This window comes from Camelus dromedarius, chromosome 17, assembly GCF_036321535.1.
Source record: "Camelus dromedarius isolate mCamDro1 chromosome 17, mCamDro1.pat, whole genome shotgun sequence".
Lineage (NCBI taxonomy): Eukaryota > Metazoa > Chordata > Mammalia > Artiodactyla > Camelidae > Camelus > Camelus dromedarius.
The window spans coordinates 22,563,167-22,588,341 of record NC_087452.1 but is presented as its reverse complement, the minus strand read 5'-3'; the positions used below and the strand labels follow the sequence as shown (position 1 = coordinate 22,588,341).

At 49.9% G+C, this 25,175-nt stretch overlaps 2 protein-coding genes across 8 annotated transcripts in view; one reads left to right on the top strand and one right to left on the bottom strand.

Moving 5' to 3' along the window:
• ATXN7 (ataxin 7) overlaps positions 1–25,175 on the top strand; it is a 154,103-nt gene that overhangs the window by 109,286 nt on the left and 19,642 nt on the right. For 3 of the 7 annotated variants that reach the window (XM_064496345.1, XM_064496344.1, XM_064496347.1), the window contains 9 exons: positions 3,691–3,956; positions 5,468–5,666; positions 6,036–6,157; positions 10,476–11,472; positions 18,880–18,980; positions 19,677–19,757; positions 20,309–20,448; positions 21,981–22,135; positions 23,710–23,769. In XM_064496345.1, coding sequence (XP_064352415.1) covers positions 3,691–3,956; positions 5,468–5,666; positions 6,036–6,157; positions 10,476–11,472; positions 18,880–18,980; positions 19,677–19,689 — 1,698 coding nt within the window. In that variant the 3' untranslated portion in view covers positions 19,690–19,757; positions 20,309–20,448; positions 21,981–22,135; positions 23,710–23,769. Of the gene's footprint in view, positions 1–3,690; positions 3,957–5,467; positions 5,667–6,035; positions 6,158–10,475; positions 11,473–14,037; positions 16,848–18,879; positions 19,553–19,676; positions 19,758–20,308; positions 20,449–21,980; positions 22,149–23,709; positions 23,770–25,175 lie in introns of those variants that run through there. The other 4 variants (XM_064496346.1, XM_064496349.1, XM_064496348.1 and 1 more) reach the window with 4 other exon arrangements.
• The window catches only part of PSMD6 (proteasome 26S subunit, non-ATPase 6), a 28,440-nt gene continuing 27,708 nt past the window's right edge, over positions 24,444–25,175 (bottom strand). Inside the window, exons 7-8 of the mRNA XM_010986377.3 lie at positions 24,874–24,951; positions 24,444–24,733 (exon numbers count right to left, since the gene is read on the bottom strand). Coding sequence (XP_010984679.1) covers positions 24,637–24,733; positions 24,874–24,951 — 175 coding nt within the window. The 3' untranslated portion in view covers positions 24,444–24,636. The remainder of the gene's footprint in view (positions 24,734–24,873; positions 24,952–25,175) is intronic.

Below are 25,175 nucleotides of genomic sequence, written 5' to 3'. Positions count from 1 at the left end.
CATTGCTTTGAGGTAATTTAAAAACCCTTCCTTGAGGGCAGGGTCTAGCTCAGCGGTAGAGCACATGCTTGGCATGCATGAGGTCCTGGGTTCAATCTCCAGTACCTTTGTCAAAATAAATAAATAAACTTCATCAGCGCCCCCCCCCCCCAAATAAAAGGCCTTTTGCTTGGAGGAGGAGGTAAAAATTAATGCTGTCCTCTAGAAACTCACAAAAATTTTAGTGTATCATTTGAAATTTTACCAAAGATTATGTTTGAATAAAGAATGTCAGGCCCCACTCCTCCCCGTAAACAGGGGAGGAATGTTAAAAATCTTCAAAAATAGGAAATATTTCTGAGTAGTTCTTACTTTAATTTAAATTTCTAATTTAACTTTAGTGTGTGGATTAGTCTTGCAACAGTGATTCTGAATCTTTGGATGAAATAGGTTGGTCAGGAGCACCTTTAAATATCTAATTTTTAAAAAATTATGGCTCCTCCTCCCAGCGGAAAGCGTATTTATCCATACGTATTCTGAACTTGGCTTTTTTTTTTTTCTTCAGAGATTGATGGTTATCCTCACCCCAAGTCCACTCTTGAATCTCTAGGTTAAAAACTCCATGGGGCAAATTGCTTTGTTTTATGTAACATTCATTGGACACGTAGTGTGGTCGTGTTGTGTGACGGTAGCTGTTTGAGCTCTGTAGAATTCTGTCCTGTTGAGCTGCCCCTGAGGGAACTTGGGAACACGTGCTCCGTGTCGTGGTCCCACTGCCAACCTCTCTGTGCTCTCTTCCTGCCTCCCTGGCTCTCAGTAACACAGATGTCCCAGTATTACAATACCTGTGGTCAGTGAAGGATGCTTGCTTGACCCACAAGTCTCCTTTTCAATCATCTGTGAAGCGTGCTGGTGAGGCAGAAGCTTTATCAACTCAGAATCTGCAAAGAGGCTGACCAGCCTCTTTCCCAAACCTTCGCTGGCTTTAATGTGGATCCTGCATTTTTCTCCCATCTTCCTTTCCAAGTCATGTACGCTCTCCACGTGTCTGTTAAGGGTGTCATTACCGTCTGGAGCAGGGTGCAGAGCCTGTCTTTGCAATCATCTGTGTCTTCACCCAGGCACATCATGAGCCGAGCATGGCGCTGGTGGGAGTGCAGCGTCACGGCTGGCCTGCCCTGGCACAGCATGCCCTGACTTCCTTCCTGTGTCCCGTTTGTCACTGCTTCCCCCCTCCCTGCCTCCACTGTGGCCTGAATCTGTTAAGCTGTGGGGCTAAACATACTTGTGTCCAGCCGAGTGTCCCCCACGCCGCTGCCCAGCTCTCTCCTGCCTTAGACTCGGGACGTTGTCCGTCCTCTTCGCTGTCAGGGCATCTGCTGCTGCCTGCCACCCTCATTGTCGCTGCTTCGCTCCCTCATCCGTCCCGTGCTCTGTTCCGTGTCCCTGTGTCTTCCATGCAGGTAGATTTGGGCTCAGGTAGCCTTGTCTGTTCAGTCATTGTGGAAACATTTACTGCCCACATCTGTGGGTGTGAGCCTCCTTCTGGGCCTCAGAGGATCCAGGTTTGAACAAAGTCAAGGCATGTCTCCTACCCTCTTGGGTGCTGACAGTCTGATGAAGGAGATGGAGATGAATTTGGTAATGACTCAGATAAGTGTGAAAGTTAACACTGATAGGTAATAAAACGGCTATGAAATGACAGGTTTCATGAGGGGAACTGGGTCAGGGAAGGCTCCTTTGCCATAGGAATACTGGGCTGAAATCCATGTGATTTATCCGGGCAGAGAAGGGTGGGAATGGGAGAGAAAACATCCTGTGTGAAGGCTCTGTGATGGGGCAGATCAGACAGCCTAGGGTCTGAAAGGAAGGAGGGGGCACTTGGTGCCAGAGGAGCGGGGAGCCGGGAGCATGGGTGTGAGAGCGTGCAGGGCCGGGAAGCCTTCTTACAGCCAGTCTTTATCCTGGGGGGCTTGGCAGCCCCCATGGAATTCTGACGGCAGGCAGGGGCATCAGATTTGTGTTTGGAAATTTCTCCAGCGCTCAGTGGAAATCCTGTTAACTCTCAAACCAAGCCTGGAAAATATTGATTGTCTCTACCTACTTTCTTCTGTTGGTCTTGCTGTGCTAAGGACCAGGGGACATTCAGAGATGGGAAGAGGTGTCTGCATCATCTGTCTGGAGAGACAGGCAGGTGGACCATTGATGTTATGTATTTGTTCATTTAGCAAACATTGGAGAACCGTTATTTTTGTATACTTTTTGTTGGAAGCGTTATGTTCCAACACCACTGAACAAACAGCACTGAACAAAACCAAGTTCCTTGTCTTCACTTAGATTTCTTTCTTGTTTATATATTACATATTAAAGAAAAGCAGGTAAAAATTCAAAGAGAAGCTAAACATATTTTTCTAACTGTCTATGCCAGGTTAGATTTTGGGTGGGCATAGCTTGCAGTGTGTCTGTTAGGGATGTGGGTTGTGACATTGAATTTCAAAAGGGCGTGAGAAACCTGTCTCCTCTTAAATCCCTCAGATTGTAGCAAACGTAAACGTGTAGCACCGTCCCTTTGTACACGGTGCAGGGCCATGAGCACGCAGAAGGTACCATTTGTAGTGGTATTGCCACCTGAAAGAGAGGAGGGATTGTGGAGGTGAATTCACTCCTATTCGGGAGGTATGATTTGGGGCCACTGTAGTTTGCATCTCCTTGCACTTTTTCTAGACTGAGGCCCTGGCAGTATGGAACGGTCAGCTTATTTGACTTGATCAGATTCTGCTAGGAACAGTCTTGGCCCTAAATGAGCCTTTAGGGAAAAACAAACAAACAGCATTTATCGAATGCATTTGGAGCATCGACTTCTTATAAGATGTGTGTCAACCATGTTAGGTTTATATCAGTTACCCTTTTAAGAAAAGCACTGCCATAAAATTTGACCTTTTTCTCGAGTAATTTCGAATTTCTCAAGAATGTCACCGTTTTTTAATTGAAATTAGACAAGATCCTAAAATACCGTCTGTCCCATTTACTTGATTTCCACAGTGAGGGTCTGTTTATAGGGACTCACTCCGTTTGCGCCCCTTCCTGTGGTCAGCCTGTCTTCTTTAGGCCTCGTGCTGTGTGTAAGTCCCCCTCCTCGGCCCCTAACTCTAGGATGAGTTGCACGGCTTTCCCTCTACATACGGCATTTTCGCTGGAATAAAGAGAAACAATTGTGTCTAAGTTTTACTCTCTAGCGGTTACTGAAGGAAGACTTTCTGATACATAGTTTATGGAGTAAGTGCTTCTTCCCTTTTAACGTTCAGAGCTCTAAACGGCCCAGGAAGGGATGTTCCTAGTGGAGCTGGTAAGAGCCCCCATCAATGAATTCTTCCTGCCGCGCGAAACCTGGGGGCCTGTCGACTGTTAGCGTCACCTGCCTGCCCCTCAGTTACACACTGGAGGGGGCAAGGTTGACATTTCTTCCTTCTGGTGGAAATCACAGAAGGAAGAAATCACCAACTTACACTTTTGGGGCCTGGAATATATGCTTCTAGCTAAGGAAAAAAAAAAAAAGATTATAAGAATTTTTAACTTATCAAATGCTACACAGCCTGTGATTATGCTAATGGTCCAGATTGCTGTTTTATTGGCATTGGTGTTTTTTGATGAGTGACAGGAAAACCTGTTTACTGAGATTCCTCCATTTCTGGTTGCTGTTTTGGTCTATAGACACATTCCTTAACCCAGCGGAGGGCTGTCCAGGGTAGAAGAAAACGATTTGATGTGTTATTAGCCGAGCACAAAAACAAAACCAGGGAAAAGGAATCGATTCGCCATCCGGACTCTCAGCAACCAACACAGCTTCTCAGGGACCCGCATCCCGCCCCTCCTAGGACTTCGCAGGAGCCACACCCAAACTCTCACGGAGTGATTCCTTCTGAATCGAAGCCTTTCGTAGCTAGTAAACCTAAACCTCACACCCCCAGTCTTCCAAGGTAAGCCAAGTCCTCCAGCTCTGTCTCCCTCCAGAGAACAGGCATGCAGATGTTGTAACACCCCAGAATATTAGGATGTCAGGGACCTCTATCGGGCTCGCTTTGGGAAGAGAAGATATTTTTCTAATTGGGCTTTATTTTAAGGAAAAAAAGAAAAATTTGTTCATCAGTAAGTTGTAACCGGGGCTCTTCGTGGCCAAATGCAAGCAGCAGAGTGAAGGTAGAATTACCCGCTCCACCCCCGCTCAACGTGCTGCTGAGCAGGACGTCCCGTTGAGCAGGGCTGAAGCTCGGGTCCTGCCTGCAGGTTAGGAATGGGAACATTACACATGGCTCTGGCAGCAGTTTCCCATCCATTTGTCTCGCTTCTTGCAAGATACAGCAGTTGGGGGTTCTTGCTGAGGACTGGCATCCAGCCTGAGTTTTTACAGCATCCATTTGTCAACATGTTTTTCCATTCATTCATTCAGGACTGTGGCCTAAGCCCGTGTTAGGCATTTTAGCTGTGTAGTCAGCAGTGGATCAGAGTGTGTTACCAAGAACTTAGACACCCCCCCTTGGAGACAGTGATGGTGGGCAGAATATATATGTATGTGTGTGCTTGTATGTTTAACTAAGTTGAAGGAAGGGGCTTTGTACCCACTTACCAGAGAGAAGGGAAAGAGAAGGCATAGAGAATGAGGCTCTTGGGCAGCGAGGGCTTCTGTGAGGAATGTGCCAGCCCTTGGTTGCTGTGGCTTAATTAACCTTTTACACTCACATGTCTGATCTTTGAAATGATCTCATGAAGGGTAGAAGGGCCTCCCTCACGGAAACAGAGTGTGTGCCTGAGCCTCTCCCAGCACGAGCCCCCTGAGTTCTGAACAGTGCGTGGAGGAGCGATCAGAGAAGGCGCCAGATTGTGTCTAGCCCAGGCCCTCGATTCTTTAGCAAGTCCCCTTTCTTTAGCTGTCTTTTCATGAAAGTTTCTCCAGCCATAGAAAAGTAAGCTCAGTTCTGGAAACACCAGGCCTTTGTATCTGTTGGGAAAGCACACGACTTTCCTTAAGTAGCAGGCTCTGGGTGCTCCACGTTCGGTGGGAACGCTGCCTTGTTTTATCACCGCCTGCCTCTCTCGGGTTGTTTTAGAGAACCTTACCGATCATCTCACCTGTTGCCTTAGTAACCCAACTCCAGGTGAAATGTGAAAAGGAATCAAAGAAAGAATTCTCTTAAATTCCACATATATGTCACCTTCTTTGGGGAGACTAGGAGGAGGACCAGGTGGCTCTGAAAAGCAATAGTTACAAGTTGGCTGTGGTTAGAGCTGGTAGACAGCCCCATTTGACATCGTGCACTGGGGAGAGAGGGTCCTTCACTCCCAGGCCCCTGATCAGTGTCTGTCTCCCCAGCGCTGGGGGTGGGGCCCCGCCCTCCCCTGGTGGCTTTGGATACATTGTTCTGACTTAAGGCAGCTGATTCCCAGATGTGTGATGTGATCTGATCTGTGCTGCCCTTTCTACTCACCAAAGGCCTCCAGGCTGCCCTGCTCAGCAAGGTGGGAGTGCCCCCATTGACCCTCCTCTAGTCCATGAATCTCCACACCCTCCCCTGCCTGCCACTGAGCCAGCTTCTCGGTTATCCAGTGAGGAGGGAGAAGGCGATGACAAAGAAGAGTCTGTTGAAAAACTGGACTGTCATTATTCAGGTCATCATCCTCAGCCAGCATCTGTAAGTTCCTCATCCACCCCCGTGCCGACCCTCCCCACGCAGCAGGGACAGGCCACTGCAGGGGGGCGCGCCAGGGACGGCGGCATGCCGGCGCGTCCCTGCGCCCGCCTGTCGGTCCGCGGGGGACGCGGGGCAGGGTGCGAGCGCCGCTCGGGGCAGGCCCCCCCCCCCCCCCGCGGCAGCGCGCTGTCCGGCGGCCCCCCTGCTGCTCTCGCTCTTCCCCCAGCACGCAGGGCTCGGCGCTGTCACACGCTCATGCTTCGCCGCCCGCGGTCCTCAGTAGGCGCTGTCTGTCCTGGCCGCTCCTTCCCGGGCCGCGCGCCGCCGTGCGAGTTCGCCAGCCCGAGCGGTGTGCTGTCTCTCTTGCAGTTTTGCACATTCGGGAGCCGGCAGATTGGAAGAGGCTATTACGTGTTTGACTCCAGGTGGAACCGGCTTCGCTGCGCCCTCAACCTCATGGTGGAGAAGCATCTGAACGCGCAGCTGTGGAAGTGAGTGCCCCGCTCTGCACCCGTGGGGGCCGGTGGGGGCGGACTTGGCCCAGTGCGCTGCATCCTCTTTATTTCTTCTGGGCCTAATTTCATGAAAATATTAGTTTCTGAAATGACGACATGGCCTTTGACCAGCCGTGAGAGGAAGCACCCTCATTATTCATTGTCTCTCTCTTGCAGCAAATGTGTCTTGTTCTCGGGACCGGGGTTTCCGGCCAAGGGAGTCCCATGTGGACGAATCTCACGTTCTGGGTGGGAGAGAAACACAAAAGCCGTTGAGCAGAAAATCAACATTGTAGCTTTCCATACGGGAGCTCACGGAAACATATTCGTGTCTGACATTTACAGAGGCTTACTGCAGGCCAGGCCACTTGTTAGATGTTGGATTCACACAGTGCACCGTGTCCAGTGACCTTGACTATTCCTGTTTTACAAATCATGAAACTCAGAAACAGGTCATACAGCAAGTTAGTGGTAGAGCGCTGGGTTATGGACCCTCCTAAGGGCTGGGATGGGAAAATAACAAGCCAGAGGGATTCAGGGCCTCTCTGAAGGGACCCTTCAACTGAGATGATGGATGAGAAAGTGCAGCCCCGGGCTGGCGGGGAGGAGTGTGTTCCAGGCAGAAAGCACCATACATGTGAAGGTCTTGAGTCAGAAAAGAATGCGACTTGTTTGAGAAGGAGCAGGAAAGTGAGCCTGGTACCAAAGGAGATCCTAGAGGCCAGCAGGGGCCAGATGACACTGCATTTGACTGAAGGCAGTGGGGAGCCACCGAGGGTTCTAGGGAGAGGAGCCATTTGCTCTGATTTACAGTTTAAGATAGGACCATCATCTTGTGTGGCATTATGCATGCTCGTGTTTCCCAAATGTGATTTTAAAAAGTGGAGGAAGAGTTTCGTGGCCTGAAAGGTTTATTAGCTCAGCCTTTCCGAAAGTAAAACAGTTTTTGTTACCGCAGGACTTCTCAGAGCCTTTAGTGGGCACTGTCTACTGTAGCTCTCAAAGCAGGGGATGTCGTGTATAGTGTGGACCATCTCCCAAGCTCTTTTACCTGGGAACCTCTTTTAGGGGAGCATCTTGGGGATTAGTGTTTGATGGAACCTACTTTTGGAAATACTGAGCTTTGCTAAAGGAGGCTGTCCAGTAATCCATAGTCATCCCAAATCCTCCATTGGGGTATCATTTACTAGTGCCTCCTTGATTGGACTCTGCGGGTATATCGACTGGCCTCTCTGCTTTGGTTTCCTGATAAAGTCAGAGGAGGCTGATCAGAGACCACGGATAGTCCACAATCCAAAGAACCATCTCCATGATCGCTAATAGGACTTGCAGGTTTTCACTGAGAAAAGCAGCCCCGCAGCAGTGCTGTTCAGGCTCTCTGTTTCCCATTTCTCCCTGGTTCTTACTAGATGAGATCCTTGGTAAAGGAGCAGCGTCCTGGCCCAGAGGCAGACTTGGGCAGTGGTGTGTTGGGATTCTTGTGTGTTGAGGGGGATGGTCTTTCCACATCAGAAAACCTTAAGATGCGTGAAGCCTCAGCTTCTTACCTGACTACCTGGTGGGACCTGGAGAGTACGCTGAGCTCAATTTTGGATACATGTTCTCCCGGGATTTTTGTCCTGGTGAATTGATAACTGGTTTATGGCCAGCAGTTTGGGTGAAGGGTTTTGGGTCCTAGTGGTTTGTGTGGGGAGGTTTCAAACACTCTTTGTGCGGGGAGCGTCTGAAGAAGCAGGGTCCTGAGGTGGACCCCGCTGTCTGTCTCTGTCACACGCTGAGGGCCGTAGCAGTCACTTGCTCCCAGCGAGGAGGAAACCATTCCTTTCTGCTAACACAACCTTTGGTTTTGACAGAGTCAGTTCAGCAGAGACCCGACAGGCTGGCACATGGCCTGGGGCAGGTGGGAACTTGGAGAGAGGTGCCAGGCCAGGAGCTTGAGAAAAGAAATGCTCCAGACACTGGAGTCGGGGGCTGGCGCAGGCAGCCCTGGAGATGTGCTGGCAGTGGCTCGGCCCTTCTCAGCCAGGGGAGGACTGTTCCTCAGGTGGTGTCTTTGAGGCACTCAAGGGCACTGTCGAACTGGCCCAGGTCCCATCCTCTGGCTCACCAAGTCCTCCCTTCCGGGAAGAGCCCCAGGTGGGGCAGCAGTCTTCTCAGGCCGGACCCTCTAGTTCCTTACTGTGGTTAGTCTGGGGACAAGGAGAGGCGGGATGTGAGTCTGACAGTGAGCTCGGTCACCCTTCGGCGTGTGCATCTTGGGATGGCAGTGACGGTAGACCAGCCCTTCCTCTGGAGCATGGCTGTGACCCAAAAGGCTGTTTCCCAGCTCCTGTGGGTCCTGTCAGCTGCGTGTGCGCTGGGATGGGGACCACTGTTGCCCGTCCACGAAGGAGAGGTTGGGATGGGCATCGAAGGGGTTTTGGGTTTTGGTTGTTTTTTCTAGTATAACTTTTTTTTAGATTATAATAAAACCACTTGGCGAGAAAGAGAAAAACTAATATAAAGAGGTATGCAGCGAAAAATTTGAGTCCCCCGACTTCCACACGGCTGTGTCCCTCCCACTGTCCACACACAGAAGTGGTTTTAATAGTTGCTTATGTCTCTGTGAGTTCATTTATGCAAAAGAAGTCAATGTGACTACATGTTCTTTCTTTGCCTCTTCTTTATGTGACGGTAACAAATAACTTAAAAGTGTTTTAAAAGAACCAGTCGTGTCCAGAGGGATCCAGGTCCCTGCCCCTCTTGGAGCCTTTTATTTTTCCCTGGTATCTGCTTCCCGCAGCCTGGCCTTTCGGCTCAGTCTTCCTAAGCCACCTGGTGGCCACCAGAAGCCACTGCGCCCAGGGAGCCGGAGCCCCTGTGCTGTTCAGAGCAGGGCTTCCCACAGGTGCCAGTGCCCAGGAATTGCCTGTCGATCTTGTTGAGAGGCACACTCTGAAGGGACCAAGGGGCATGGGGTGGGTTCGGGCACTCAGCATTTCTAATAAGCCTCTCAGGTGATGTGAGCGCTGGTCCTCCCCGAGTAGCCTGAGGATAGAGCCGGCTTCTCAACCTTGGCTTCACATTGGAACCTCCTGGAGAGATTTAGAAGTTGCTACTGCCTGGACCCCACCCTCAGGCGATGCTGGGGTGGTCCATCTGGGCGTGGCTCAGCCTCCACCGGCCATGCTGATGTGCAGCCAAGTTGGGGACGTGGACTTAGGTGCAGAGCTGCACTCTGAACGGGGGTTTTAAGGCTGGCACGTGAGTTGGTGTAGTTAATGTCTTTTATTAATAACTGTAGTTCTTCTTAAGAAGCCTGTGGAAAGCACTCTGGCAGCATTCTGGGCCAGCTCCCTCACGTGAAGGGGTCCTTGCTGGGGGGACCGGAGCCCTAGCCAGACCCGCCGCAGGGAGTCAGGAGCAGGGCAGCCTTGGCGCTGACTTCCAGTCGGATCATTTTCTGTTTTGCCACCTTGGTGTTAATTATGCCCTAGGGGGTTTTGAAACTTTGCTGCCGGCACATGTTTAAAATCAGAGCTAAAATAAAAGTGAGGTTCCCCTGGTTTCACTGTTTGAATACCTACCTTACCCAGGCAGCACTAACGGAATGCATTATTAGAACACAGTGACAGGGAATCCCTGGGATCTGGGGGCTTCGTTCCCTTGTACAGTCAATCAGGCCAGGAGCAGGGGCCTGGCAGTTGTTAATAATTAGCTGTGCCCTTTTTTCTCCTCCTTCATTCACGAGTTCTTCCAGTGTTTGAGGGCGCTCTGTATTCCAGGCACTGTGCTGGGCACTGGGGCTGCAGGGTCAGTCAGGTGTGGGTCACACCATCTGCAGAAACGCTAGACAGTGGTCAGCAAGTGATCACACAGTAAAACTACCAGCGTCCTCCGAAGTGTGAAACTAAGCAGGTCGGGATGGTCAGGTCAACACAGATTTTCTAAGAGTGATGATGGGCTGGAATGGAAGGATGCGGGGGAACTGGGGAGAAGTGCTGTAGGCTGAAGATACACAGAATCGTACGTCATGGCCTATTCTAGGAACTTGAGGAGGATCAGTGGCCGGAAGTGGGGGACTAGAGGGGTGGCCGGGAGTGGCCATGTGAACCTGCGCAGTAGCAGTGGGTGAGCACATGGCCTCACAGACCGTTATTCTGAGAGCCCGGGAAGGGCACTGAGAATTTGAAGGGGAGGTGAGCCTTCATGTGGCCCAGCGTCTCAGAGTGACCCCTCTGACCAAGGGTGTGCTCCGTGCCAGGGGTGAGTCCTTCTGAAAGCTCCCCCGAAGGGCCACGGCAGGCGTTACTCATTGCCCTCTTCCGTTTTGCAGGAAAATCCCACCAGTGCCCAGTACATCACCCGTCTCCACACGTGTTCCTCATCGGACAAACTCTGTGCCGACGTCACAGTGTGGGGTCAGCTGTGTGGCAGCAGCCACCGTGTCTCCATCCCCCGTCCTGCTCGCGTCCACCTGCATCTCCCCCAACAGCAAATCGGTACCAGCTCATGGAACCACACTGAATGCACAGCCCGCCGCCTCTGGGGCGCTGGATCCGGTGTGCAGTATGCAATCCAGACAAGTGCCCTCCTCCTCCTCCTCCCCCTCCACGCCCTCAGGCCTGTCCTCCGTGCCCTCCTCCCCCATGTCCAGGAAACCTCAGAAGTTGAAATCCAGCAAGTCTTTAAGGCCCAAGGAGTCTTCTGGTCACAGCGCTAACTGTCACAACGCCAGTAGCAGTACCAGCGGCGGCTCAGGAAAGAAACGCAAAAACACTTCCCCGCTGTTAGTTTCCTCGTCTTCCTCCTCGTCCTCCTCCTGCTCTTCTTCGCATTCCATGGAGTCTGTTAGGAAAAACTGTGTGGCTCACTCGGGGCCTCCCCACCCTGCAGCGGTCACGTCCTCTCACGGCCTCGGCCTCAACTGTGTGGCCCACAGAGCGAACTCGGTGAGCGCCCGGCACGAGCCGGCGGGGAGGGGCCCCCCCGGTGGGAGCCCGGCCGAGCCCATCAAGAGGATGAGTGTGGTGGTGAGCGGCAGCGACTCCACACTCTGCCTCGGCCCGCTCGTCCACCAGGCCAGCGAGCTGCCCGTCAGCTCGCACGGCGGCTACCCGCACGCGCACACTCCCCTGGACAAGCTCGTAGGAAAGAAAAGAAAGTGCTTGCCCGGCTCGAGCAGCATCGGCGGCGGCGGCGGCGGCGGCGGCGGCAGCAGCACCAAACCCAGCAAGGTTGCCAGACTGTCAGCCATGAACCACGTGCACGTGAAACACCCGGGCCCCAGCGCGGGGGCCCCGGGACTGACGAACAGTTCCCTCCTCCATCAGGTAGGACACGGACTGGGAGCCCCGTGGGGAGGCCCGCTGCCTCTCCCCTGAGATCTTGCGCCAGCTCGGAGATCGGTGTGGTCGGGGTGGTGGGTTTGCCTGTAAGCAAGTGTCCGGCTTCGTGGTGTCTTTTTAAAAAAGGAGTTCGTGGCCATGTGAAGGTCAAACAGGCTCCTCTCTGCCAGACTCTCTGATGACCTGGAAGATGCTCCTGGGTGAGGAGGCCGTGCGAGCGCATCCTGGCAGCCAGGGCTGCGGGACGGCCCAGCCCTCCCCGCAGGCAGCGAGTGTGGTCCCGGGCGGACTGCGTGCGTCCCGGGATGCTGTTCAGGAAGGAAGCGGGCGTGTTTCCTGGAGAGCAGTGCTTTAGTGTGCTTTTCTGAAGAAAGGGAGGCTAAAAATCAAACTCATCTAGAAAGGGGTGATTTAAATTGGAAAAAGAGCTTTTCATGTTTTTCCCATCAAAGAATTTCAAATTTGCTGGTTAATTCTCTCCCTGTATCGTCTTCCTCCCTGTTCTCCACGGAGGCAGGAGAGCAGCATTATTTTTCCGGGCAGAGCAGACGACGAAGGTCTCGTTTAAGTGAACAGATTGAAAAGAAACCTGCACGTGGCCGTCTGTAGAGGGGCCGCCGATGGTGTCGGGTCGCAGCTGGCTGTGGTTTTCTCTCTCGGCTTGCGTCTTCCCTCTCTCCGCCTTCCACCCTCTGCCTTTTCCTCGTGACCTTCTCTCCAGAAGCCGCTTGCTCCAGCTTCCTTTCTTTCCCGTCCAGCTCCTCTCTCATCTTGTCGTTGCGTCCAGCAGGATACCTCCTCTCCTGGCTTACGAGCAGGAAGGGCAGCCGCGACACCCTCAGAGCCCTGATTTAAAGTGTGAGGCTTTTTTTTTTTTTTTTTTTTTTAAATCTCCCTCATCTGTAGAACTTAAATGCCAGGTTAGAACTTTTTCAGAGCGTATCAAGGTATTTCTTGCTGTGATACAGTTTCCCCTCCAGTGTCAGTGTGAATTAATACTCAGTGCCAAAGGTATGGGGAAGGTAGTTATCCATGTGGTCAGGTAGCAACTGCTTAAGTTTTTTGGAGGGGCCACAAATACACATGGGCCATTTGTGTGTCATTTGGGTCTTTGAACAGGGGTTCCTGGACAAGTGAAAACTTTTTGGTTTGTAGTTATTATAGGTTATGAGGAGCCTAAAAAATGCAGTGCGAACACCACAAGCATCCATCCCTTATGAACTGCCTTCTGAGTGTGGTTTCCTGATTCACGTGCACCCTGGGAGGGATGTTCTGCTGCCCTGTGATGCCCACGTCTGCATTGCTGTCTCCACGTAGAACTGGCCGCAGACCTTACTGCCTGCAAGTGATAGGAAGGAGAGGAGGAGGCTAGGGGTGGGTGCAGCAGAGAGGATCAGTGCCTGTGAACCCCTGGGGAGTGGGAGCCCCGTCCACACGGAGCGGCTGCTCCCAGAGACTTGTTACCAGTTTCTCAGAGAGACTGCAGATCGGGACTGGCATGAGGGATCTGACCATTTTCCAAAGCTCTGTAGTTTTTGTTGTGTTTTTCAGTCTGGTATAGCCCACATACCTGTCGGCTCAGTCTGTCATAAGCTACCAGTTTGCCCCCTCTGATTTCCGCCGTCTAGGGGGACCAGGCCCCACTAGGACAAACAGCCTAAGTTTGGGTTCTTTTCTGTAAAAACGTCAAGTTTGTCTTTGGGAAAGGCCCCCTCCGTGCGGTGGAGCGTTGCTATGGTGCGCAGGTCCTGGGGGGCCTGTGGCTATAGATCAGTGGATGGGTGACCACGCCAAAGAGTGTTGCGTGTGGTTTTGTTTTTTTTTTTTTTTTTTTTTTGCAATCATGTATCTGCAAGAGGCATCCCATAGCTTTCCTCAGAATCTCACAGGGACCCGCGACTACAAAATGCTGGAAAGGATCCTGCTCTTCGCGCAGCAGGGACCGCTGCTTGCTGTTCCCATTGGAGCTGGTTGTAGAGAGAGATCACTGAGCTGGTTGACATGCCCTCAACGAGGGAATCTGTGGGACCTGCTGGGGAACCTGGGAGACAGGGCTGGGTGGTGCCCCGTCTATTCATGACCTCTGCCACCGAGGACTGAAAACTAGCTCACCATGGGGACAGCGGAGGCAGAGTTCCCTCCGCCCGGCACGGGCACTGCCTTGGGTGTGAGTTTTCACACCTGTGTGTGCTGGCCCATTTGACCTTGTTCCCTTCTCAGCTGACAACCTGGAATGCCTTCAAGGAAACAGCAGCAGTAGATAAAACTGAAAGGCAAACATGGGAACCTCTTCTCTAAGCTAGAAAGCTGGCCTGCATCTCTTCTGGGCAGTTTTCTAAAAGCCAGTCTTTTAGAATGATTGTGCCCAAGGGCAGTGAAGGCGTTTGAAAGCTAAGGCCAAACCTGGGAGCTGCCTGCTCCTGGCGTCGCCCCATCGGCGGAGACAGGAGTGGCGAGTGGCCTTGGGGACACCTTGTTTAGAGCCAGGGCGGGCCGGGTACAACCACTTACTTACCTTTCCTTGTCTCCCCACCCCCTCTTTTTTGAAAGCCAAAGGCGCGTCCCTGACAGCTGAAAGTAGCACGGGGAGGAGTATCTGGACACTTTTGACGACAAGTTACACCTCCACTCAGCACTCTGGACGCCACGATGCCTTTGAGTCTGTTTTCCCAACCTCCTGTGGGCCTCGAGGGTAGGACTCTGCCGGGCTGTTGTTTTCCCGAGGATGTCCCCGAAGCTCTGTCTGTAGCAGTGAGTACTTGTAAAGGACCCTGGGTCGAGTTCAGCCACCCAGTTGCTTTATCAGTGTTAAAGGGGTCTGGACCGCGCGCTCCGATCCGTGGGAAGCTCCCGCCTCACTGTCGAACCTGCAGTGTATCTCGGAGTCCCTCTCGGAGGAGGTTGGCTGGGGGCAGAATGTCTTGGCGAGAGCGAGACGGTAGACTTTCCTCCCTCCCCCCTCTCCCCTCCCCGGCTCTTTTCTCACCCTGTCGTCTGTCGGCCCCTCTCCAGCTGTCAGGCACCTGACCTGGAGACACCTCCCCGGGGGGCGCGCAGAGCTGCACCCCGAGCAGCCCTCTCGAGGAAGGGCGTCTGCTGGTGGCTTTCTGTAGCCGTGTGCTGGGAGTGGGATTCGGACGGTAGCGCGAGGCGCCCTGAGGAAAGCGCCTGTGTCTGTGCTCAGCCTTGGCAAGTAATTTGGGATCAGAAGCTGTCAAGTTTGTCACGTACAGACAGGTTTAAAGCCATTGATGCCCAGAGAGCAAGTATTTTAGAGGCTAACTTTTCATGGTACAAAAGCAATTCTGTGTGATTTTTGTTTGTTTTTAAAAAGAAAATGCAAATACAGTTTTGATAATGGAAAGCCAAATTTCGGTTGTGGGGGTGGATAAAATCACTGTAGGGGGAAAATACTTTCCAAGATTTCCAAAGAGATGGAATTTTTTTTGACTTTTAAGTTTTCATGTGACACAGTCTGCCACTAGGCTGGTTGTCCTGCCCAGTCTTGTGTTTTTTTAAAAAAAAAATGCCTTTGTAAAATGAAGTAATTAGGTTGCGGCGCAAACTGTCATTCACAGAGCCATCGACACACTTAAATGTTTCCAAGGCACTCTGCATTTTACCCTCAGCCTCTTCTTTTGGATACAATCCTGGGACTAAAACATTTCCGCTTGGAGTACTCCGTGTGTTGCATGTCTCCACGCCCCTTCCTGCACGACACATGTCGCTGTGGGTGCCGTCGGGGTGGGCAGCCGACACCCAGGGAGGGGCGTGGGTGAGCGTGTGCACGTCCCCTCGCGGAAGTGATGTGACGCGCGCCTGGCCCCCGACATACCTTCTCTCAGGGGAGTGACGCCTGCCGTCTCCCTGAGAGCTCTGGGGACCCTCTAGGGTGTTTTTTTCTAGTACCCCGCCCCGAAGAAAGACCCTGAGAGAAGACACCATTGCTTGAGAAGGTATCGTTGAATTTGGGGGATGAGCTGGAGCTTTTTAACACATGATTCCACCACCGCAGCTCCTGAAAGGAGAACCAGGCACTTCTGCTTAGAAGACACAGAGTTGCTGAACACAGGGTAAACTTCCCAAGGCTCTGAGCGTCGCTCCAGGCAGGGCTGGGACAGAGCCAGTCAGTGCATCCATTTTCCTTACAGTTCTTGGGTTACAGACATCAATTTCAGGGAATTTCAAGTCAACAGCAGGTAGAGTGAGTAAATACTTGGTTACCAGCCTAATAATGTGAATCGCTACAGAATTCTTCTTCTTATGTGAGATAAGAAAAACTTTATGCAGATACTTTAGCTATAAATTGATGTAAGATACTGATTTTGTTTTTAAAGGAAGGGGAGGACAGTATCTTGTTCACTTATTATGCAATCAATCAGTAAATGTTTTCTAAATGATACTGTAGGAGAGCTTGTAAGCAGAGAGCGTGGATGGGCCAGTTTGGTGTAGTTAGGAGAAATCAGTCTGGTTGCTCCATCCCAGCAGAGGGAGAGAAAGGAGGTAAGGGGGAATCAGAACGTACTTCGTTGATTCCTTGGTGACAAGTGCAATGGGGTCGGGGTAGAATTTATTCTCAGAGCCAAGGGGACTTGATGGTTATAAAGTTGCTTTTAGCGACGGAATTTATAGACAGATCGTGTTGTTCCAGAAGATGTGAATGAGATCCGCGATAGCAGGTTGATTCAGAATCATGTAGATAACTTAGATTAGCGCGTCCTGATCGTCTGGTTTCTTAGACTGAGGTTTTAACTGAATTTCATTATTGTCTCCCGGTCGTACACGGAGCATCGGGAATAGGAAATTAGCCATTTTGGATTCTGCCTGCCACAAACAGACCTATTCTAAACAGTGCTATTAAATTTTAGACTGTTGTTCAAATATTTTATTTTCTCCTACAGCGACTTTTTATGATGATGAACAATTAAGACCATTTAAAACATGGGAGTACAAGTATTTTTTTGAATTAAATTAACTTGCAGAAACCAAATTTGCAGTGGTTGGGTTGTTTCTAGACAGACTTTGGTATCAATTTAAAACCAAGATAATTTTTTATATTCTTTCCAATAGAATTTCATGACAACTCCTGCAGTTTTCTTAACCTACAAAAAAAAAAAGTGCTGCAATGATGAACAAAGAATTATACAAAACCTACTTTTGTATCTTTATTTTGGAATTTCTTGTTCTATTATAAATATGGAAGTATCCCTATTTCAGAAGACATATTTTGTTAAAAATGAATTGTACATATTTAAATATGTATTTTTGCACAGGTCTTTTTTTCTGATATCCTGTTTTGGTACAATTGAGATCATCTAGTATTTATTTATTAATTAATAAAAGTAAATACCTTTTTATAATTTGAAGTGGTTCACTGCCAAGCCAATAGTTCTAGAACCTGCCTCCTTTACAGTTTAAGGGATGCGTCTGTTCTGTGAAAGTCTTTGTCCCTTTCCGTGTCTCGGGAGTGGATTCATACAGATGAAGTGGGCATTGCTTCCCCCTAGTTGCCTGATTTCCCGATAGACTACATGTAATAAATGACACACTGCTTTTTCTTCGTTAGTGTTGTGCGTGTGAGCGTGTGCGCGCGCGCGCCCATGTGTGTGTGTGTGCGCCCTGAGCACGTGTGTTAGTACGTGATGTGACGAAAACAAATGGAAAAAAACAGAAAGTGCCTGAACCTAGTTTTAAGCTTAGACAGATACTTTAAAAAGACTTGAATGTTCAGTTGAACTTTTGGAGTTTGCTTTTTCCACCTAAATATTGTTAACTAAAATTTTAAGAGGAGGAGTTGAAAACCACCAAATGCTGGTCATTTTATAAGGTATTTTAAAATGAAGACCTTTTGGGTCACAGTAATTCAACTGGTGATGGATTGCCCTGTGGCACCAAGGGTTAATACATCTTCTTGTCAGCCAGCAACTTACAAAATGCGTCCGTTTTGTTACTCACTCGTGAAACGCAGAGTTTAAAATAGAATATTTAAAATATTTTGTATTCCAAAAATATAATACAAAGTACCTCTGAGAACACTGAAAAACAATGTATAATTGAAAAATGTAACTTATAAAGGCAGCTGTCTTCCTGCAAGAGTTCTGTTGCCAAGGAATTTCTTAATATCTCTCATTCTGTCCTGCGGGGGGAGAAATTGGGTTTTGGAAGATGATTGTTAAAAGTTTTATTGTTTAGCAGAAAATAATCATTTTTGCATTTTGTGCAGAACCTTTTACATTTTCAGATCATTAAATGAGCACTACATACTGTCAGTGTGAATGTAGGGCCTTGAAAGCATTTTGCTGTTTTTTTTTTTTTTTTTTTTTTTTTTGAGCTTGGTTATAAGAGCAATCTCCTGTGTTAAAATGTGTGAATAGTTTGATCATTTGTACACATAATCAAGAACATCTCAGCTGGACTCTGTGTTGGCTGCTGTATAGAACATGAACAAATGTCAAGGGATAGAAAATTACTTTGGATATTTAAAAGAGAAGAAATATATAGTCTATTTGTTTTGTAACAAGTTTCTGTAAATAAAATAATTTATACTATTTATAAGAAAAAGTTGTGCTTTGCTTTATGAGAAATTAGTCTGTGGAACAAACATGTTACAAACGGGCAATAAAACTAGGACTTCTCAATAAATGAGGTTGGCTGCATGAAATGCTTCACCTGTTTCTGCCTCGTTGTGATACTACGCCCCTCTCCATCTGGTCTGCCGTTTCTTTGTCTGTGGCCTCAGACACCCCTGTGAAGTGCCTTCCTTCAGCTTCCCTTTCGTACAAGCTAAAACCTTCTAAAGGCTTAGGATGTTTCTGTTCCTGGGCGCACAAAGCTGTGCCTTGGATAAATTAATGACTGTGTAAACACGACTGTATTCTTGCCCTGTAGGTTTGTCAACAAAGAGAGGTTGACAGATTGAGAAATACATTCTCTTTGTACTTGCTAATCTATAGATTTGATGGCATGCGGTCGGTTTTCGGTTTCGATTCGAGGTAACTTTTTTTTTATCCAGAGCTGGTCTGATTCCTTCCTTGCTTTTACCGGCCTCCCTCACTGGCAGTATGAATGCGTTTTGGTATCATCCGGAGCACAGCATAGCTTTACATCTCTAGAAATCAGGCCAGTTTGACCATTTGCAAATCATTCTTGTAAATTACAAATAATTGTTGCTCCTGGAAATAATACGGGACGCAGCTGATTTGTGTATTGGAGAAAACATCCATCCGTTGTATGAAGGACTTGCCATTCGTCTGTAGATCCACCGACTACTCAACGCATTCTGAAGAAGATCCCCCACTGCAGATAAGTCCTTCCACCTCTGATATCCTCCTTAAACTTCCCAGGAAAAGGTTCCACCAGTCTCTGACCCTTTTTACTTCTATTCCCTTGCAGGTCGCCCGGCCATGGATAGCCAGAGACTATCCCACTTCATGGAATAGGGGGCTGGCAGTTTTGGATCTTGGCTCGTGGGAGCTGAGCAGCAGGAGGGCAGGGTAAGATCATTCCAGGCAGAGGGAGCAAGCACCCTGGGCTAGCAGCGGGCTGAGGCATGCAGACTGGAGGATGACACTGGGTGAGCTTGCTGAAGAGGTGCGGAGGGGCTGATAGGGTCGGAGAAGTTGGCACCAGGTTGTCAAGGGCCTGAAGCGTCACTAGGTCTGCATCCTCAGGAACACACGGTTTTAACCCCATGTAACTATCAGAGCCCAGAGATGTTCATGGTCCAGTCCCAGCACAGTGCAGCTGCCACAAGTTAAAGCCATTCAGATCTTTACTGGCGATTGTGGAAGATATAAGAGGCACTTAAGTCGCTCTCCCTGTTTCTGGCATTTTTACTCTTGCCTCAGACTGTCTTTAGCCCCCCACCCCACCCCCAAGCCCTAATCTCAAAGCTCTGCCCTAGATCCCACCTGAGGTCCTCCCCCTTCTTACCCAGTCCTCGCTTCCCAGTAAGAAACTCCTCCTCCTCTTTCTAGTGGGAGCGAAACTAGCCTCTCACCCTGGGAGGCTGTGATTCTTGGCACCTGTTAAACTCACTTTCCCAACCAGAGCCCATGGACCAAAGGTGACACCGACGGAGGGTCTCTTCCAGGGGAGGGTGAGCGTATTGGCCAAAGGAAAAGTTCTCAGGGCAAGGGGAGAATCGAACACTTAAAATTTAATGAAATTTTAAAATCCCCATCACATAGGGCCCTACGATAACTATGAGGACACAGTGGACAGGCGAGAACCTTGGGACAAAAAGTTACCAAGCTGTTGCAGTAATCGAGGTAAGAGCTATTAAGTTTTCCACACTAAGGTGATGACCATGTGGATAAGGAGGGGAGTGATTCCAGAGATCTTCTAAAGGTGGAACGCACGGAACTTGAGGTCTCATCATGTTGCACGTTAAGGGGAAGAGTGAGCCAGATGATAAGCCACAGATTGCAGCCTCACCAAGCTGGTCGAGGAGCCTTCAGGGAGATTAGGCTATGGTGGTAGAGACGGGAAAAGACACTGGGATGAGTCTGAGTTGCTGGGGGGAGACTCAGGTGTGGTGTGCCTAGCGGCTGTATGTAGAGCCTGGAGCTTAAGAGAGAGGTGCGAGCCTCAAATAGAGTTGGAGGGTTGTCTTTCCCTGAGGAGGAAGTGCTAAAAAGGGAGGTGTCTGGCCTCAGGTCCCACGGGCAGGGGGTAATGCCAGGCTTTGAATTCAGGATTGTCCTTAGTGACGCTTAATCTTTTTTTCCCCCCCCTTCCATAGTGTCAGAATCTCATGAAAGAAATCATGGGTTCTCTCTGACAGAGACACAGGCACCCACATCTTAAGTTCCATTTCCAGGAGTTCACAAACCTCAAGCCCATCTCCGTGGCCCAGAGGGAGAAGACAGCCCAAGACGAGACCCTGGAGAAGAGCGTGTTTTGGTGAAGACAGACGGAGAAGAGTGAAAAGTCAGATCGAGGGAGGCAGAGAAGGATGAGGTTGGTTTAGACAATTGACTCCATCTTAATTGTCAACCCTATCAACCTGCTTATTTTTTTTTTCCTCCTGCTTCTTTCTCCAGGATAATTGGAACAACAGGTATGAACTGACATGAAAAGTTAGAAGAACTTGGGCAGGGAGACTGGTGAAAAATTTAAAGTATGAGGGAGGGCGTGGCCTAGTGGTGGCCTAGCCGGGGTGTTCAGGGAAGAACTAGCAGCCGCCGTGTCATCTGTGCAGGCAGCCCAGTGACGTGTGTTTGCAGTTACCCCCCCCCCCCATTCCGAGCCTCCTTCCAGCTCTCTTGTCTATGGTCAGACAAGTTGTGATTTGTCGGGAGTCATCCACGTTCAATTTGATACGGCCAGCAGTGAAGGTTAGCATACAAGGGGGACCCAGAGCTAGGACGGGGGCACAGCACGTCTCGGAGCAGGGCAGGGAACAACGGAACAGGACGGGAAGGTCGGAGTGGCGGTCCTGGTCTCACTGTCAGAGGCAGCGCTGTTCAGAGGTGCTTGTGATGCCCGGGTCCTGGCCGAGGCCGAGGCCGAGGCCGAGGCCGTGGCCGTGGAGGGAAAGGGCACTGCAGTGGAGGCGGGGGCGCCGGGCTGGTGCGCAGCGTGTCCGCGGCAGAGTCGTTAGGGCCGAGAGGGAGCCGGGGCCGGCTGGCCGGGGGCGCGGCGAACAGGATGGAGCAGCCGGGAGGTCCGAGGGCAGCGAGCGCAGCGGGCTGGTACTGAAGAGGAGGTACCTTGAACGAGGCTGGACGCATTCACGGCTAGGAGAGGGAGCGAGGGAGTGGGGGACAGTGGACTTCGTCTTGGCCCCAAGTACTATAATGAGCTGTAGATGAATGAAGGGCCTCTAACCCAGAGGATCCCGAGAAAAGTAGAGTCCTCAGAACCAAGTATAGAGTTTTACCAGTACTGATAATCCGCGCACAGATCCTTTGGAAAATCAGGTCTCGGGTAACTCCTGACAGAGGACTGGTATGACTGTGAGGGCGCCACCTACCGGCAGCCTCGACCAAGTGGTTACCTGCCCGAGGCGGTCTCCATCATTGCCTGACTGCAGGCTGGTCATTCACTGGCAAATTGTAAATCATTTGCTTTCATACATCCCATCTGCCCGGAGAAAATTATGCCATTACAGGAGGTTTCTGAATGACAAGAGGGAAGCCTACCCCTTGACCACATACTTCAGGGTTACAATGGCCTGGATCAAACTGGTACACCTTCTTAATATCCTTTGTAGATCTTCAGAAACGGGAAAATAATGCAGACTCGTGGCTCTGTGGTTTGGAAACCCAAACCAGTGATGATTAGAGCCTTGCCTGTTTCCCAGACAGGGATCTAACTTCACTTCCCCAGAGCCGTCATGGGGGTATGAGCTTTGTTACTAACAACTACAGGTTTGTGTAGCATTAGGAACATGGATTGTCACAGTCCTTCTCTGCCCCCGCCCCGAACCCCCATAATCAGGGGGACAGAGCACATCTCAGGTATCAACTGTTAATCCTCTTTAAAAATAGGTTTGAAACAGCATCAAGGATTAATGTGGAATTAATTACACAACTGACTGGCTAACGACCTTCCATCAGTCCATGGCTGCTGACGCCTGGTCAGGGTACTGAAGACGAAGTGTGTTCAGTCATGAAATCTTAAGTGCGTCTCGTGTATGTGCTCGGTGAGTGAACGAGGTGGGTAGCCTTTTAGCCATTAGGTTATTAAGCAGACACTTAATACTAAAAATGGTTTTAGACAGAACTTCCATTCCTAAGATGACTGCTAAGAAGTAAACAAGTGATGTGAAGCTCTTCTGACACAGGAAACGGCCAGACCGTGACAGAGCTCGCTTGTATTTTCTCTCACTGGAGAAATCTGACACACAAATTTTACTGAAGTAAGCTATTGGCATTATTGCCTTAAAAAATAATCACAAGATAGTTCACTCGCATGACTCCCTTTTGTACTTGGAGAGTGTAGTATGAGTGACTAGTGTTGATAAAAGCGACAAGTCACCAACTTCAGGAAAAGCACTCACCAGGAATGGAGAGGGACTAACCACAATTAAGTGTTTTAACTCTAAGTCACGTAACAAAGGAAACTATCACTTGATGATAATCTTATTTTCGTATCATGATGTGCCCTTCATGATTAAAACCAGAATATTAAGTCAAGACTTGAATGCTTTGGGTAGGTTCTTCCACGTGACTAACGGAGGCTGCTGGCCGTCAACCCCCAGGGTACAGTATTGGGGGGGCGTGTACCAGGACAGTCACGTGCCGTGGGCCAGGCAGGCAGTGTCAGGTGACAGGGCGGCCGGCTGAGCCAGGCCCTGCCGGAGGAGACATGCTAGCCTTTCGGCAGCACTGGGAATGTGAGCCCAGAGCTAACCTGATGTGTCCATTTTTTCCAGAGAAGCTAGCTAGTAGGTGATGTTTGAATTATCTTTCAGGTTTTAGACAGCAAGCATAATTTTTTTTTTCTTAAAAGCATATGGCGAGGGGTGGTGGGGAGCAACAGTTGTAGCCCATTAGGGACCAGTCTGCAACTTTGCAGCAGCAGGAAGCCTCCCTTGGCGTCCTGACCTGCTTTGATTTTTCTGAGCCTTGTGTCTCCCCCAACTGTGGGAAGTAGGTGCCTGGACCTACAACGTTACTGATGAGCCTTTTATCAGATTTAAAATCCTCTGTCAAAAAGCTGATAACCAAGGTTTGTTAAATTCAGTGAGATCAAATACCAAAAAACTTCCCAAAATGCTGATGTCTGACAAAGCGCGTCTTGGGTGTAATGACAGCAGCCTTCTACCCGCGCGCCGCCGTGTACTAAGCAGCGCAGGTGCCGTGTACTGCTGGGCGGTTTGTAACGGTTTCGTACAGTGAACCTCGTAATTGGCCCGACTGCGACTCCAGTTCACGGCTGAGGATACGCGCGCAAGGAAGGAGTGTCTCCCAGGGTCAGATGGCTGCGATGAGGAGGGCCGGGCCCAGAACTTGGCTCTTCCAGCTGCAGTGCCCGGTGCTCCTCCTCCTCCACCACGTGGCCTCGTTAAAGAGAGAGGTGTTAAGTCCCAAACTGACCCTTTGAAGCTTACCATAAAGACTCGGGTTCTGTACTAAAAATGGCACATGCATGGGACTAAATATGGAGAATGTTCGTCAAAACGTGAACGCGCACGACCTCGGCAGGGTAGAACGACAAGGGAAATCCACTGTAGTGTCTTGATTTCTTTTGTAATGAGCATACATTCTTTTCCAGAAGGAGGAGGAAAAACTTGACTGCCTCACCTCAGAACTGTATTTGTTTATTCATCATGAGGTAAGTTATTCACTTAGCCCTCTATCTGTAGTCCTGGAGTTTTCAGTTTTCCCACCTTGCACTGGGAACGAACAGCATCTCTTACCTGTCGTCCTCCTCTATGTATTTTAGGCAGTTGGGCTGAAATGGTAAAAAATTTTTAAAAAGAAAGCAGTAGAACCCAGTACGTTAAGCCAGGAAGCGGAGAAGCGCTCGTGTCTGTGGCTCCCCCTCCTCTAGGCCAACGCGCAGCCTGAGCCTCGGCCACGAGCCACGGCTGCCTCACGGTCGCCTTAGTCCAAATGGTTTTTTTACAGATGGGAGTTGAGAAAGGTTTGTTTCAAGAAACTGACACTCTCGTCCTACTTTTCCCCCTCTACACAGTGATCAGTGTGAGGCTTCTAAGTAGGCATCGCACTGGCCTCCCAGCCCGCAGCGCCGCGGGAGGCTCGGGGCAGCTCGGCTCCGATCGGTCGGCTTCTGTGGCGAACTGTCAACGGCCCCCGATGGTAGCCACCGTGCTGACTTCTAAGGCCACACTTCTGATCCTCTGACCCTTTGATTTCCCCACCTCTTATATTATTCGTAGTTTAGGCAAGTTTTTAGTCACGCGTGAATGCTGAATTATATCAAACTATTTCTGACAAATTATAGATGCACTGAGCGCACGTGTTCTCGCCTCTAACGCAGAGGTGTTCAAATGACATAACGACGGTGACTTTATTTTAATATTACTGGACTCCATCCTTAACGGTGTGTATGTTTAAGGAAAAAGTGAACAGAAAGAAACAATGCAGTATTTTATACAGTTGAACTGGGCACATAGTAAAGTCATCTACAGCAATTCCAAATCGTCATCTCTAAAGGAAATCTGTTGTATATGCGCTGTTACATATTAATTACCCTGGAAAGTTTCTGAACTCTGTTTAAAAGCAGATCTCCTTTCTTGATAGTTTCTTGGTACTGCCAGTTCTTGCTGTCAGGTCTAGAAATAAAGTGAAGGAAAAGACGAATTATTTCCCAGGCACACCGCTCCGTAACGACGGCTGACCCGCTTTACAAAAGCCACCCGTCAGCACGCCTGTGTTCTGAGCAGTAGTGCCGGCAACGCACAACCCCGCGTACCTGTTGGTTTCCACTATTTCGTTCACTTTATCTATTTTGCAGTGTAGCCTCCCTGCAGCGATGAATCTGGAGAGTTCCCTAATAGAGAAGAAAGAGAGCCTTGAGCGTTCTGAGCCTTACAGCGAGTTGTTACGGACACTGTCTTTGAAAGGTAGCCGAGGGGGCCTCCGGGGCCCTCGCCCACGCGCCCGCAAGTTCCCGCTCAGGCGCAGCAGAGGTACCAAAAGGGCGAGGCCGTTCACAGCGGCCCGGGTGCTTAGGGAGCGACTGTAAGGGGTGACAGAAATAATGGGAGGAGAACC